Source organism: Lepisosteus platostomus, chromosome 5 (assembly GCF_059453375.1).
Source record: "Lepisosteus platostomus isolate fLepPlt1 chromosome 5, fLepPlt1.hap1, whole genome shotgun sequence".
Lineage (NCBI taxonomy): Eukaryota > Metazoa > Chordata > Actinopteri > Semionotiformes > Lepisosteidae > Lepisosteus > Lepisosteus platostomus.
The window spans coordinates 67,426,536-67,442,941 of NC_142615.1; the positions used below are offsets into that span (position 1 = coordinate 67,426,536).

At 41.2% G+C, this 16,406-nt stretch overlaps 1 protein-coding gene across 1 annotated transcript; it reads left to right on the top strand.

The window, feature by feature from the left end:
* The first annotated feature begins 1,790 nt into the window (after positions 1–1,790).
* LOC148671839 (uncharacterized) lies at positions 1,791–15,792 on the top strand. The gene is made up of 2 exons (XM_088632753.1): positions 1,791–2,481; positions 12,566–15,792. The coding sequence occupies exons 1-2, from the start codon at positions 1,902–1,904 to the stop codon at positions 14,560–14,562; spliced, it is 2,577 nt and encodes an 858-aa protein (XP_088488879.1). The 5' UTR covers positions 1,791–1,901; the 3' UTR covers positions 14,563–15,792.
* Positions 15,793–16,406: the final 614 nt, after the last annotated feature.

The window sequence follows — 16,406 nt, forward strand, 5'->3', positions numbered from 1 at the left end:
AATATAACACTACAGGTAATATACTGGAATAGGGGGGTCTTCTTAATACATGGGGTACATGGGGATAGCGCCTTAAAAGGTGGCTTCTCAAAGCTCTTTACAGAATGACAACAACAATAAATAAAAATACACAAGATAAAACACAATTACAATATATAGAGGAGACCGTGGATGGTGGTACTAAGAAAAGCAGAGGGGTGAAGAATGGAACCAGTTCAGTAAACGTTAGAGGAGACAGTAGATGGTGGTACTAAGTACAGTAGGAGCAGAGGGGTAAAGAACAGTTAAATAAAGGCTCTTCTGAAGAAAAAGGTTTTGAGTCTGGATTTGAAGTAGTTTAGAGAAGGTGACTCTGTGATATCCTTGGGGAGAGAGTTCCAGGGCTTGGGGGCATAACAGGAGAAGGCCCTGTCACCCACAGACTGTAGATGGGCTTGGGGAACAGTTAGGAGAGCAGAATTAGAAGAGAGAAGGTTGCGAGGTGGGGAGTAGGGCGATAATAGTTCAGACAGGTACTGAGGTGCCAAGCCATGCAGAGCCTTATAGGTGAGCATGAGAAATTTCATGTGCATTTTTTCCCCTCTGTAACAAGAAACATGTGCACTCTGAATTGAGTGGGTGTCAAATTTGGAAACCTGAAATTATTTTTTGTTCATATAGTCATTAAGATCCAAAAGACTTGGACAGAGATTCAACGAGCCCAGGTATAGAGACTGAGTGTCGAGCGAGCAGGAGCGGTGAGGAAGGAGACTGCGAGAGCATAGATATAGATACTTTACACAAAGTACAGACAGTGCATCAAGACAATATACTGTACAAACAGTAGACAACGTACAAGTAAACAATGCAGACATGTAAACAGTGACTGCAGATGTGCGGAATAAAAAATAAATTAAGGTAGATGTTTCTATTAAATTAACGGTATTCGAAATGTTGTAAAAAGAAAAGCAATTTGTTTTGTAAAAAAAATGAGAGATGATTTTTATTTTATACAGGAAAGGTGTGCGTGTCAAGTTGATCTTTTATATTTGAAAATATAAATTGGAAGTTAGTTTGGATAACTCCTGATGGATATTGTATTACAAATAAAGCTAAAAAGATAAAATTTAAAATTGTTCATAGGTTTTATCCAGTTAAATAAGTACTGTCTAAATTTAAGCATGAGCAGGATGATTTGTGCGTTTTTTGTCGGGTTGAAAGGGAATCTTTGGTACATTTACTTGTAAGGTGTGTGTTTGTGAAGTTGTTTTGGACGGACTTGCAGTTTTGTTTGTAGGCATTTAAAGGTGTTTTTTTTAGGTTTAAGGACTTTGATATTGTTCTGTGTAAGATAACTTTTTTTAAAAAAAATTATTTATAGCAAATTTATTAGTCATTCTGAGTAAATTTCACATTCATAAATCAAAATGGTCCAATAATACTCCCCTTTTTAGTACTTTTCAGATGGAGTTAAAATATTATTTAAATTCTATAAAAATGAAAAAAATGCTTAAGCAAGGAAAACATTTGATACATGTAAAAAATATAATTTACTTCGTTACCTCTGCCAGTTAATTTTTTTTTCTGTTCGTGTTTTTTTTTCTCTTGTATCTGTTTCTGCTCCTCTAGTTGTATTTGTAAATTATTTACACATTTAATAAAAATAAAAAAATGTCGACCGTATACGTTACACTATAATATAACGCAAACATCTATTCTGGACTATTTTTTTTTCAGATTTTTATTATTATTTTATTATTATTTATTTTTGTGGTTTATAGCAACGGTCACTAAGGAAGTTCATCTGATAACCCGGAAGTCCTCTGTTTGACCACGTTTCGCTTTCTGTGTTCAAACCTACGTGTTTACAGCCACTGCAGCTGCAGGAATTGTTTGTGTTTTTCAGATCGACTCTGAAAAAAATGGAGAATCTGTTGCTTAATATGGAAACTGAGGCGCACTCTTTCGTGGAGACTGTGCTTAGATCGATCGTGCATGAAGTTTCGGAAGTTTTCCGAAACCGGACAGATGATTCCGAGAAGGCGATTGAAGAAAAACTCCGCCGGATCTCCCAGGTTCTGGCGAGACGAGTCTTGATTAAAATCATGTCTGTCGACAATGTTTTCGGTGCCGAAATCGCGCAAATGAAACAGGAAAACGAGCTTCACTGTTTCGTGGAGGTTTTGCTCAAATCGTTCGTGTATGAAGTTTCAGAAGTTTTCCGAAACAGGATGTCTGACTCTGAGAACGAGTTTCAAGACAAACTCCGCAGCGTCTCCCAGATCCTGGTGAGTCGGGCCGTGATTAATATCACACAGTGTGTGGAGGACAGTTTCGGGACAGAAATAACGCGAATGAAGGAAAACGAGACCTTTAAAGTGCGACTGCAGCTGTGGGAGAAGGAGTCGGGAGCAGGAGGAGATCAGGGAGGGACAGATCATGTTGGACTCATGCCTCCCTGTGAAATCACTGCAGAAACAAATGAAGAAACGGAGCCGTCGGGTAAGTGCGATGACTTATGTAGTAATGTCTGTGTTTAAAAACGGTGTTTTTAACTTCCTCACTGTTGAATCTGTAGTGGAGAGATGCAGAGCAAAGCAGGAAATGTTTGTGATGTTGCCGAGGGATTCTTTTCTGCGAACTAAACTAGTTGTGGTCTGGTTATATTCTCATTAAGGTTATTGCTGTTCTTTAAATGTGGACAGAAATATGTCGTCAATTGATACACTTTCTCCATGTGAAAGCCAATTTAGGAGACTTTGGAGTCTTGGAAATATGTTTGTGGGCAGATTATTTATCGACGTGGCGGTAACTATCTCTTCTGTGCAGTGTTAATGTACTGCATTGTACAGCAGTGTCCAGTCAGCCAGTGTGTCTGTATGAACCCCTCTCTCTCAGTGCAGTGTTCATGTACTGAAGTGTCCAGTCAGTGTGTCTGTATGAACCCCTCTCTCTCTCAGTGCAGTGTTCATGTACTGGAGTGTCCAGTCAGTGTGTCTGTATGAACCCCTCTCTCTCTCAGTGCAGTGTTCATGTACTGGAGTGTCCAGTCAGTGTGTCTGTATGAACCCCTCTCTCTCAGTGCAGTGTTCATGTCCTGGAGTGTCCAGTCAGTGTGTCTGTATTAACCCCTCTCTCTCAGTGCAGTGTTCATGTACAGTAGTGTCCAGTCAGTGTGTGTGTATGAACCCCTCTCTCTCAGTGCAGTGTTCATGTACAGTAGTGTCCAGTCAGTGTGTGTGTATGAACCCCTCTCTCTCTCAGTGCAGTGTTAATGTACTGAAGTGTCCAGTCAGTGTGTCTGTATTAACCCCTCTCTCTCAGTGCAGTGTTCATGTCCTGGAGTGTCCAGTCAGTGTGTCTGTATTAACCCCTCTCTCTCAGTGCAGTGTTCATGTACAGTAGTGTCCAGTCAGTGTGTCTGTATGAACCCCTCTCTCTCTCAGTGCAGTGTTCATGTACTGGAGTGTCCAGTCAGTGTGTCTGTATGAACCCCTCTCTCTCTCAGTGCATTGTTAATGTACTATAGTGTCCAGTCAGTCAGTGTGTCTGTATTAACCCCTCTCTCTCAGTGCAGTGTTCATGTACTGGAGTGTCCAGTCAGTGTATCTGTATGAACCCCTCTCTCTCTCAGTGCAGTGTTCATGTACTGGAGTGTCCAGTCAGTGTGTCTGTATGAACCCCTCTCTCTCTCAGTGCAGTGTTCATGTACTGGAGTGTCCAGTCAGTGTGTGTGTGTGAACCCCTCTCTCTCTCAGTCCAGTGTTCATGTACTGGAGTGTCCAGTCAGGGTGTCTGTATAAACCCCCCTCCAGTGCAGTGTTAAATACTGGCAATTTAGACAGAACAAAAGTTTTCGCGAAATTACATCCCCGACTGTCCTCCGCTGCCCTTTTCAATCTTCTGGAGAGCACAAAAGAGTCTTACGAAAATTATTACAACTTTGTTCGATCAGCTTCTCCTGCTAGACCCTGTTAATTGCTACGATGAGTTGCTTTGTGCTCTGTTTTGCCGTCTTCTGAATATAGTCTGAGGAATACCCAACGAAGAAGTGATGTAGCTAGTGTAGTAAAGCAGGCTTAATTATTATAGAACCACTAGTAAAAGTAAAATATTATTTTTTACGGTTTTAAAACTGGCATATTTTATGTAAAACAAAATTACATAAATTCGACTACCTTCGGTTCGGGAACAAGTAAAGGTTTATTCCCTGCCGGAAATCGAAGATACAACATTTCAGCTGTGGAAGAAGGTTTTGACGCCCGAAGAAGGCTCCACAGCCGAAATGTTGTTTCTTTTCTTCTCTTTTCAGCACAGGAATATACCTCTACTTGTTCCTTTGCAGCCTACGCATACTGATGCAGCTCCCTACGTGAACTACTTTAGGTATTCATGCTGTATGTATTATTTACATCTGTAGATTATGTATTACTTTCAGATTAATCCTGTTTGTGTTCTAGGTACAATGTTTTGACGTACAGATTTGATTTCGCCACCCCATTTTGGTGAATATAATATTGGTTAACCTGCAGTATATTTTGTAGATGGAATATTTAATAGCAGACATATTCAATAGTACAAAGCTTTGAGGTTCAGCCTAGTTTGCATTGAAAGAAAGCGAATGAATGATTTTCCTCCTACTGTCATTTGTGTACTGGGATAGTCAAGTTGAAATGTCTTTAGTAACACAAAGCCGCGGTTAAACAGGGCGGTATCACCAAGTTTTCCCTTCTTTACTTTGCCTGTTTGGAGTCGAGTCTGCTCAACACGAATGAACACAACGCGTCACTCCCTTTTGGTTCAGGGATAGACGTGGTGAGATTCAAGTTCATCAGCCTGCGAATGGAGAAAGGATAAAAAACATATTTAAGAAATTCTGTCCACATGCACTCAATCACTGCAAAAGCAGCAGCAACCACAGGAAGCGTTTTGACCCACGTAACAAACCGGTGACGTCACTTGGGGGGGTGTCCCATGCCCCCCTTTTTGTAACGGTGCCTCTCAAATCCTCATGTACTTGAAGTCCACACTTCTTATGCTGTGTTATGGAGGTGTGGACCTGGAGGAAGGGCTTAGGGTACAGTTTGAAAACTGGGACATGGTCTTATAATGTTAGTGAATAGGGAGGACAAGTTATGCCATGGATCAATAAAAAAATGTGTGTTGAATGTCTTTTAAACCCTCTAACATTGACACAAGAGCAGGATTTGTGGCTTCTGCGGTTCGGAGCCTTGCATTGTCAAATGTGCTCATCTGTGTGACAGTGAACCCTTTCTCAGTCTGTCTGGGGGGTGGGGCTCAAGCTACTGTTCTTCAATTTAACATCTGAATCATCCTCACTACCAGATAGGGCTTAAGAGCTCATGAATTTAAAGTGAATATTTAACAGGTTGTGATATGTACAGTGGTGTGAAAAAGTGTTTGCCCCCTTCCTGATTTCTTATTTTTTTGCATGTTTGTCACACTGAAATGTTTCAGATCATCAAACAAATTGAAATATTAGACAAAGATAGCACAAGTAAACACAAAATGCAGTTTTTAAATGAAGGTTTTTATTATTAAGGGAAAACAAATCCAAACCTACATGGCCCTGTGTGAAAAAGTGATTGCATTATACATTTGTATAAACAAATTCAGATTCAAACAAAGATTTTGCATATTCTTTGTTGTATGTATATATAGTTCAGCCACAGAACCAGGAGAATATGTCTCCTTCTTATAATAATTATTGTGGTTTTGTTTTTGTTACTTGGAGATCTTGCTACATAGTGTATATATATAAAACCATTTTCTGTTGCAATTCAAGGTTCTGGATCGTACAAAAATACTTTTCCTTGCTGAAAGTCTAACACACAAGAGAGAATGGTGATATACATAGAAAAATAGGTACCAGATGATAATTTGTAGCGGCTTCTTGAATATTTATCTCGCAAGAGACCCTTTTTTTTGTGGAAACTATCAGGTTTTGATTTACTATCATGTGAACTCTTGCTCTTAAGATGGTAAGAGATTGCATCTGGTATTGCATGTTATTAAATGGTAATTATTTTATTTGCTCTGTTTCCTTTATTGGGAAAATAAAGTATATGCTCAGTAGAGGGGCAAAGTTTTGAGTAGTGTCGTGGGAATTTTCTCTAAACACTTAAACAAACAAGCAGATGGAGATTCTTCATTCGAATAGTAAGCTCAGTGAATTTGCCCCCCCTACAGACAGCACAAACAGTGAAACTCACCTCATTTGTTAGTGCTGGGATTGTGCTGGTTTGTGCCGTTGAAAGTAGCGTTTTTGCTGCTTTCGTTCCCGAGATATAGCGCCTTGTTTTTCCGTTGATCACGTGACCATGCATGGTGACTTTGACCTCCAGTAACCCCGTCTGCCGAGTTCAAGCGCTCTGTTACCGGCGCAAGAGTAACAATTCTGCAACTCTGTTCCTCTGTTTGCCCAGGTAGGGGGCGGCGGTGGATTTTGCATTTAATATCATTATCTTCTATGTGTTTGTGTGAATAGGAAAATTACATTTGTCTCCAATATCATACCCGTATCAGAAGAGTTTCAAGTGTAGCCTTAAAAAGCGAACATTAGCAAACAATTGTATGTTCTTACAGAGAGGCTTTAATGAACAAGTCTTAATACCTCATAGCATTGTCATTTTTAAAAATCTGAAGCAGTAATCAGTTTCGTATTGTCTCCTTCTTAAGTAAACATAGGCATCAAGGGATATGTGAAGATTTTTATCTGTGTTTCTGGTCAGACCTTGGTATAGAATACAGCGTGAGGGCACACCTTGACCACTGAAGACACAGATTTGATTGTCTTTGTTAGATCATCAAATTTATCCCAGGTGAAGTCATGTCTTTTGCAATATGCAATGTAACGACCCAGGACAGGTGGGCAGACCGCAGTGACACCTCTTAATTTGAAGGTCTTCCAGTTTAATTCCAGGTTATGTGGAAAATCTGAAAGTTGGTTCTCAAAGATATTTTGAGACTGCACAGTGTTTTCTTCATGACTCAGCCAATCTCCCATGTCACCAATTTGAGAGAGACATTTGGATTGGCTTAATTTAATTTGTTTCTGTACAGCCTCCTATAGCCCTGTTACTCCTCTTGCTCTCAGCGTATTCAAATCTACAGAAACAAATGGGATATTGCGTGACTCCACAATGGGGGGGGACAACTTGGCGCCGACTCAGTGCTACCACACTAGGCACTGTTAAGAACACTTTTGCTATGATTTCTGAAATGTTACATTCAGCCCTCACTTTTTGTAGCCCTGACTATTTTCGTTGCACCAAAAATGTCCCTCGAAATGTTAGCTCTTAGAACATAAACATCTTTGTGCACACCTTTCTGTGCCAAATGTTTCACCAGTTGTAGATGCTATCTACAGCCTGATTAACATAGCTGCTAGAAGTCCTGCTACCACAATAGGCACTGCATAGGCACTGACATCAAAGGCACAAGTGTTCAGTACACTCACAGTGTCTCCACTCACCTTTACTGGGGGCAGGTCTCTGCTGCTTCAGTTCCTCATCAGAGCCACTACAGCCTTTTTCACAGGAACCGAACAATCTATGTTGTAACCACTCAGAATGAGGCACAAGATAAAAAGATGGTTTCCGTTTTTTAGGTGGTGCAGCAAGCCCTCTCCAATTTTCCAGGCAACTCAGATTTGATGGATACACCAGTTCTTTGTCCTTTTTGAGCTCTGTCTGTTTTTCAGAACTCATAACAAGTGTTCCGCTCTGCTATTCTAGAGAGCTGGATGTGGTAGCACTGATAATGGACCTCTCACACTGCTGGGAAACACCATGAACACCCATTGATATTCTCATACCTTCTATGGGTGCTAGGTGCTTCATAAGGAACCTGTCAACTCATGCTTCAGCACTGATCGTTTTAGGATTTTGAAATCCACCTCCACACTGGCTGAGCTTGCAGTGATGTTCACACTTTTGAAAAGTGGAACCATTAAGCCAGTCCAGAGTGGGAGATATCAAGCAAGCCTGGTGAGATGAGGAACAATCTCCGGTAGGAAATGCAGGTTATCTCTATCACCACTGTCCACAGCAAGCAACCTGCATTCTTCACAGATTTCTGTTACCCAGTCTTTCAATGCTGTCGGGCATGCATCAAGGGTACAGCTTGGCTCTTGGTCCCCTGCTTCACCTATTTCTTCTAGAACTTCATCAGAAGGAAAAGCATCGTATCCTTCTGCTATTTTTTTGTTCTAAGTGTGAGGTTTTAAGTGTGATTTTATAGTTTGCAGTTACTCTGTTATGCATGTATACATTGATTCTTTGTTACCTTTGCAGCCCTGCAGCACTTGGGTATATTCTTTTGTCAGGTTATGTCTGGCAGCACAGCCTGAATGTTAGTACTGTTAAGTTCCTACCCTCCTAACAGTGCCTGTAGGTGATGAATCCTGGAATGAAGGGCAAATATGTAGAATGAGTACTATGGTGCAACAACATACATTGTTTAAAATACAAAAAAACAAATCCTGTCCTCACATCGACTTTTGTAACCAAACAATGTGTAAAATGTTTAACAATGTCAGAATAACAATGAACAATGCAGAGCTTTAATCCAGTATATTTCCTTGGTCTCTTAAGTGTGGTAACAGTGTAACACACCAAATGATGCAATTTTATACCAACTCTGTACTTCCTTAATATACTCTGTTGTGTGAGGGTATAACTTAATAAAGCTCACACAAAACTCATTTTATCCTGTTCTATGCTCTGTGAAGGCAGACCTTAATATATTGTCAAATGGTTAACTCTACTACATTTACTACAATAGTGGAATCACCAGTTTTGTGCCTGCTGCTTCTGGGACATGATACAAACAACGTAAACCGTGCAAACATTCCCAAAGATGCTCAGAACTTCACAGAGGCAGGTACTTCAACGTGCATTATAAACCCCTCTCCTCCTCTACAGGTAATGGAACAATAGAAAGGCAACAGGTCCTTAATAAGCTATTGCATGCAGTAGGTCTGATATCTACTTTTCATACACAATTAAGAATTAACAATCAAAAATCACAAATATGTAGTGCAGTACGTGGAATCTGACCGCTCAAGGTTTAAAAAAAATCAAGCAATTGATGAGTAGTTTAAATCCCCAGAAAGAAATAAGGATGAATGCAAAACACTGTATATTGCTTAGAACTGAAGTCTCAAACAACAAATCGTGGTGAGCTTTACACTTCTCTTTTGTTAGCTCCATGATGTCACCCTTTAATCTTAGTGTTCATGTGATGGCCGAATCCCTAGCTAGACCCATGGCCCGGGTATTATGGGAAATGTTTAATGCAAAGTATAGAGAAGTCCGATTAACACTCAAAAATGTAACAAAAAATGAATTTCACCAAACCTGGCTTAAACTGTGCTTCTTCCCAATTTTTACGTGATTTATAATAATATCCTTTCAGTTACATAGTGCTTCTCTGGAAACCCCAGTGAAGGCGCTCTACAGGTAATGGGGACTTCCCTCCACCGCGTAAATGAAAATAACTACGTTTTTTACATTGTTATGGATTACAGTTTAAGTGCACATCAAAAAGTCTCTGTATATGTAGATAGAAATTGATAAATTAATATTTTTTAGAGCTGCCTACTCACGTTAACTGCAATACCAAGGCCCATCACCACTTCTTTCGTTTATGATATGTTTTTAAAGCATTGCATTCACCACTTAATCATTTCTGCTTTCACATCAGCAATTTCTAACATGTCAGAGATTTTTTGGGGTTCAGTTCTCCTTGTAACACTTACAGAAACAAAACATTACAATTTAAATTCAGAAGTGTGACAAATCCTTTCAAGTTTCACTTGCATGTGTAGAAATATCATGATAACGGCAAATGCAGCTTACTAATTTTTGTAGTATTCCCCGCGATATAAAACAAGTTTCTCAAATATCTTTACTTTAAAATAAATTCATGGGAACGTCAACGTAGCATCATAATTACAGTATAGCATTTCTAGTTTGTAAAGTAACTTACGATTTGGATGAAGAGGTCTTCGCCAGAGATGCAGATAATAAATCAAAATAAATTTTGTATGGTGCCGACGGCACAGAGTGACGTCAAGGCCAGAAAAAGAAGGCACTATATTAAAATGTAAAACATCCACCCCCACCCGACCAGACAGTCGGAAAACAAATTGCATCTATTGTTTTCATCACATCCAGTAATTTAAGTACTGAGTGTGTTGGTACCTGTAAACATCCTTGTAGTCATATCTGTGTATTCAGAGGTCAAGGTGTGCCCTCATGCTGTATTGTACACCAAGGACTGACCAGAAACACAGATAAAAGAACTGTGAGCTAATCGTTTCATGTTTGCGCATAAGACCCCTGTAAATACAAACACGTGGATAATGCCAATTTTTCAGAGAACCTAGATATATGTTCAATTCTGTTCTGTGAAAATAAAAATATTTTCCAATATTGCCGCGGTGTTCATGTGTGAGAGAGTAAGACTCTTGTTTCTCGGATGTGTTATTAACTTGTGTATACTTTGTACATAGTGCCCCTTAAAAAAAAAAAGTCCTGAAGTCCTGGTTCTTTTTCACTTTGGCTTTGCATAAAAAAGAGCATCAATGGTTCAGAATGGTACGTGGCTCGACAGACAGGTTGAATCTTCACACGTCCCTTGATGCCTGTTTATTTAAGAAGGAGACAATGCGAAACTGATTACTTCTTATGATTTTTAAAAAAGGTCACCGCTACGAGGTTTTAAGACTTGTTTGTTAAAGCCTCTTTGTAAGAAAATACAATTTCGCTAATGTCGCTTTTTAAGGCTACACTTGAAACTCTTCTAATTCGGGTATGATATTGGAGACAAATTTAATTTTCTTGTTCACACAAAAGCATAGAAGATAATGATATTAAATGCAAAATCCACCACGGCCCCCCCGTACCTGGGCAAACAGAGGAACAAAATTGCAGAATTGTTACTCTCGCGCTGGTAACAGAGCGCTTGAACTCGGTTGACGGATTTACTCGAGGTCAAAGTCACCATGCATGGTCACGTGATCAATGGAAAAACAAGGCGCTTGGGAATGAAAGCAGCACAAACGCTATTTTTAACAGCACAAACCGACGCAAACATAGCACTAACGAATGAGGTAAGTTTCATCGTTTGTGCTGTCTGTAGGGGGGCAGCTTTACGGAGCTAATTAACCCCCCTCTCAGTGCAGTGTTAATGTACTGGAGTGTCCAGTCAGTGTGTCTGTATGAACCCCTCTCTCTCTCAGTGGTGTTCATGTACTGGAGTGTCCAGTCAGTGTGTCTGTATTAACCCCTCTCTTTCTCAGTGCAGTGTTAATGTAAATGTCATGTATTACTATTATTTCTGTAGTCTTACTTTTTACACGGTAATTAGGTTTCTGACAAAGCTTGTATATCTAAAATCACGTATTATCAGAAACCCACTTAAACCCTCTTATTCCTCTGTGCTTAAACAACCCTAATTGATTGCGAGTATTCTGGACGTGTGTTTGTGTAGCTTAAAGCTTACAGCTTTAGCTTGAAGCTTTTAAGATCACATGGCCTCAGCTATCATTACTATGCTAATGATACTCATATATACATACCAAACCTTATGCTGATGTGGCTGTCTCTATTCTAATTGCATCTCTGACATAAGAACTTGGATGACTCAAAATGTCCTTCTTGTTAACTGTGACAAGACTGAAACCATGCTTATTGGCACCACCCATCAACTTTATAAAACCAGTGTGAAACCCTATCTGTAGATGGTCTTGTATTTGAGCTTCAGTCTAAACTGAAAACCTTGAGGATGATATTTGACGTTCGACCCACATGCGCAGAATGTTGTCAAAACATCTTTCATTCACTTTAGAAATATTCCTCGACCGCCCTATGTTATCACTAACTGTGGCTGAAAAGTGTTGTCTAATCTTGAATCGACTACTGTAACACTCTACTCTCTGGGGTTTCTAAATCCCCATTGAACAAACTCCAGTATGTCCACAATTCGGCAGCCGGAATCCTGACCAGGTCTAGTGCAAGTGTTCACATTACTCCTGTCCTGGAGTCCTTGCACTGGCTTCCTGTCAAGTTTCCTGTCGACTTAAAAATCCTCGTGCTCACCTATAAGGCTCTCCATGGCTCGGTACCTGTCTGAGTTATCACCCTACTCCCCACCTTACAACCTTCGCTCTTCTAATTCTGCTCTCCTTACTGTCCCTCAAGCCCGTCTACATTGTATAGGTGACATGGCCTTCACCTGTTATCCCCCCAAGCTCTGGAACTCTGTCCCTAAGGATATCGGAGAGTCACCTTCTCTAAACTCCTTCAAATCCAGACTCAAAACCTTCTTCTTCAGAAGAGCCTTTATTTAACTGTTCTTTACCCCTCTGCTCCTACTATACTTAGTACCACCATCTACTGTCTCCTCTAACTGTGTATTCTCATCGTGCTTATATTGTGTATTTTTTGTTGTTGTCATTCTATAAAACGCTTTGAGAAGCCACCTTTAAAGGTGCTATATAAAATAGTTTTTTTTATTATTATTATTATAAAGGTCTTGTTTTCTTGTCCTGTGTTTACAGGCTCAGAGGCCAGTACTCTCTCTGAAGCTGGGGAAAGGGCTCCTCTTGAACAGCAGCACAGTGAGGAGGAGGAGTGGGGCTCCAGTCTGATGCAGGAGACAGAGCTCACTGCCGCACAAGAAAAAGAGAAACTCAGTGAGCAGCACACAGAGAGCAGACAGAGTGTCAAGGATCTGGACTCTGTGCCCACGATGAAGACAGACCCTGAGAGTGAGACTCCTGGGCTCTTAGTATGTGATGATTTTACAGAGAAGATGAATAATTTGGACACAATCAATATTAAACAAGGTTGTAATGAACTGGGCTGCATCTCTATACAAGAGCACAGTGAAGAACTGGATGTCTTTAATCTTACAGAGCAGGACATGGAGCCCCAGTTGATTGACTGTGCAGAGCAGCAGACTGATGTACCTGGTGAAGAGAACAGTGTTGAGATACAGCACCGAGAGGAGAGTCAGTACAGGGAGGAGCAACAGCAGCTCCTGCAGGGCTTGATAATTAGGCCTTGTTCTGTTCAAGTGGAGAGACTGTCATTGCACAGTCTCAAACAATCATGTAATCCCTTAGCATCTGATGATTTAACACACAGGTTTAATAATCTGGTTACAGAGAAAATTGTTGAAAGTTTTAATGAACTGGAGAGTATGTCTGTTCTTGGGCAAAGAGAGGAACAACTGAATGAACTGGACGGTTTAAGTCTCAGAGAGCTGGAGAAGGAGCCCCAGATGATTCACACTGCTGAGCAGCACACTGAGGGACATAATGAAGCAAACAAATCTCACTTTCAGCATACAGAGCAAGACCATTCCATGGAGCATTTGCAGAATAAGAGACCCCAGCACGATCAGGGGATGAGGAAGAATCACTCAAGGCCTTGCTCAGATGGAGTGGACAAACTGATATTATGGCACAGGGAGGAGCAGCGTTTCTGTCAGTCTAGCATTTCACAACCCTACCAGCACCTTCACACAGGAGAGAGACCATTCAGCTGCAGTCAGTGTGGGAAGAGTTTTAGTAAGTCAAGAATCTTAATTATCCACCAGCGCATTCACACAGGAGAGAGACCGTTCAGCTGTAGTCAGTGTGGGAAGAGTTTTAGTCAGTCAAGTAGCTTAATTATCCACCAGCGCATTCACACAGGAGAGAGACCGTTCAGCTGTAGTCAGTGTGGGAAGAGTTTTAGTCAGAAAAGCCACTTACAATCACACCAGCGCATTCACACAGGAGAGAGACCTTTCAGCTGCAGTCAGTGCAGGAAGAGTTTTAGTCAGTCAAATAGCTTAATTATCCACCAGCGCATTCACACAGGAGAGAGACCGTTCATCTGCGGTCAGTGTGGGGAGAGTTTTAGTCGGTCAAGTGACTTAAAAACCCACCAGCGCATTCACACAGGAGAGAGACCTTTCAGCTGCAGTCAGTGTGGGAAGAGTTTTAGTAAGTCAAGTAACTTAATTATCCACCAGCGCATTCACACAGGAGAGAGACCGTTCAGCTGTAGTCAGTGTGGGAAGAGTTTTAGTGTGAAAAGCCACTTACAATCACACCAGCGCATTCACACAGGAGAGAGACCTTTCAGCTGCAGTCAGTGTAGGAAGAGTTTTAGTCAGTCAAGTAGCTTAATAGCCCACCAGCACATTCACACAGGAGAGAGACCGTTCAGCTGCAGTCAGTGTGGGAAAAGTTTTAGTCTGTCAGGTGACTTAAAAACCCACCAGCGCATTCACACAGGAGAGAGACCTTTCAGCTGCAGTCAGTGTGGGAAGAGTTTTAGTCAGTCAAGTCAATTAAAAAGGCACCAGCGCATTCACACAGGAGAGAGACCATTCAGCTGCAGTCAGTGTCGGAAGAGTTTTAGTCAGTCAAGTAGCTTAATAGCCCACCAGCACATTCACACAGGAGAGAGACCGTTGAGCTGCAGTCAGTGTGGGAAGAGTTTTAGTCAGTCAGGTGACTTAAAAACCCACCAGCGCATTCACACAGGAGAGAGACCATTGTAGCGGCAAGGTTTATTAAAATACAGGAAGTTTGCTGCTCCCTTGCCAGTCTCTCTCCCCCTCATCTCAAGTGGTGCTTGATACAGAGAGGCCATTCCATTTGGTTCACATTTAAGGTGTTTTTCTAGCTGATAGTGTTCTGATAAGGAACAGCTCCCAAAGCTGAGACACATGAATGGTCATCTCTGGTGCCTCACTGTCTGGGAGATTCCAAGGGAGAGTCTCATCCCAAGTGGTTTACAACCCCAAGGTCAGAGTTCATGGTTACTCATCCTCACACGGGGCACCAGTAAATGTAGCCATCCTCTCACGAGGCACCAATAACTGTAGGGGTTTGTGCATTTACTGGGACAATTGTTAATTGTAGCAGTAAGTCACAAAATGATTCTCGAATGCCCATGGAACTTTCAACCAATGAGCGACCGTAGTTCCTCCTGGTAAAACTCCAGCTCCTCCTGGACATCCTCAGACTCAGCTCAGACAGTCACGTAACGGCCAGTGTGTCCCAGTGCCAGGACTTTTTCTTGTTCTAAGAGTCAAGAACGGAGGTTGCCAGTACGTAACCAAGGGATCCACCCGAGGTTAGCCCAGCAGCAAGCCTTGTGAACCCACCGTGAACGCTCACCTGATCAACGAGTGAACTACGGTCGGAACTGTGGACAGCTGAATGTCAGTATTCAGGACTCGCGCCACATCGGGAACGAACCGGTCTTCTTCCTGTCTAAAGATTGTGCAAACTCTGCTAGTTTCAGCCAACACTAACTAGCAGGTCTTCAGAGAGCATCAGCAGCGCACCGCAGCAGAAATCTCTCCCTCCTTCTCCTTCTCTCACGTCGAAACAGCACTGCCTTGCACCGGGCCAGAGAGCGCCGATTGGACACAGCAACAGCCTGCCACTGCTTCTTTGCGTCCGCGGGAGATCTGAATCCCCACAGAGCGGATGAGTATTCAACATTCTGCATTACAGCTCGAGAATTCGATTGTTACCTCAACCTGAGTTGATAGCAATTTAATTCCTATGAGTCATGTACTTGCTTTTGAGTATCTAATGTACAAGTTGTAACAAAGTTCATTTACAAACCAGTCTAAATGAATGATATTACAGAATGTATGTCCCTCTTGGTTTGTAACTCTTCGTGATTGAATATATACCTTTTGTATACTGCTAACCCTCACTATAAGATCTGTTATGTTTTCGCACATTTTTTGTATTAATAAATGTATTGTCGTGTATTAGTATCCGCGTGTGTGCGTTGTTTGAGTTATCCTGCAAGGTTTTTTCTAATAGCCATCAGAAGAATAATTTTTGTGACTTGCTGCTACAATTAATAATTGTCCCAGTTAAGCGCAAAACCCCTACATTTACTGGTGCCTCGTGAGAGGATGCCTATAGAGTGAAGAACAGGAACATGTAAGATGATTAATATACATTTATATACCCATCCACTCGATTCAGGGTTGTGGTGGAACTGGAACAATCCTGGCAAGCAGTGGGTGCAAAGCACTATCGCAGATAATGTGACACCAGTCCATCACAGGACTCACTCACACCATGGCCAATTTTCATAGAAGCCCATTAAAATCCATGTCAATACAGAACAACAGACCTCCACCTCCATAGCTTCCATGTTGTACAGTATTTTGAGAAAATCTGGAATGTACCTTTCTTGCATTTTATTTGTGTTTTATCAGATGTTTAATCTTAAACTAAGCTGTAATGCCCAGGTCAGCAGCTGTGAAGGGAGACGGAGAAGTTTTTCATTTTATCTGTAGGAAAGCCAATTCACAGTCCTTCCAAAGACTTGAGAAGACTGCATGAGAAGTAAGCAGAATAAGATATTACTTTA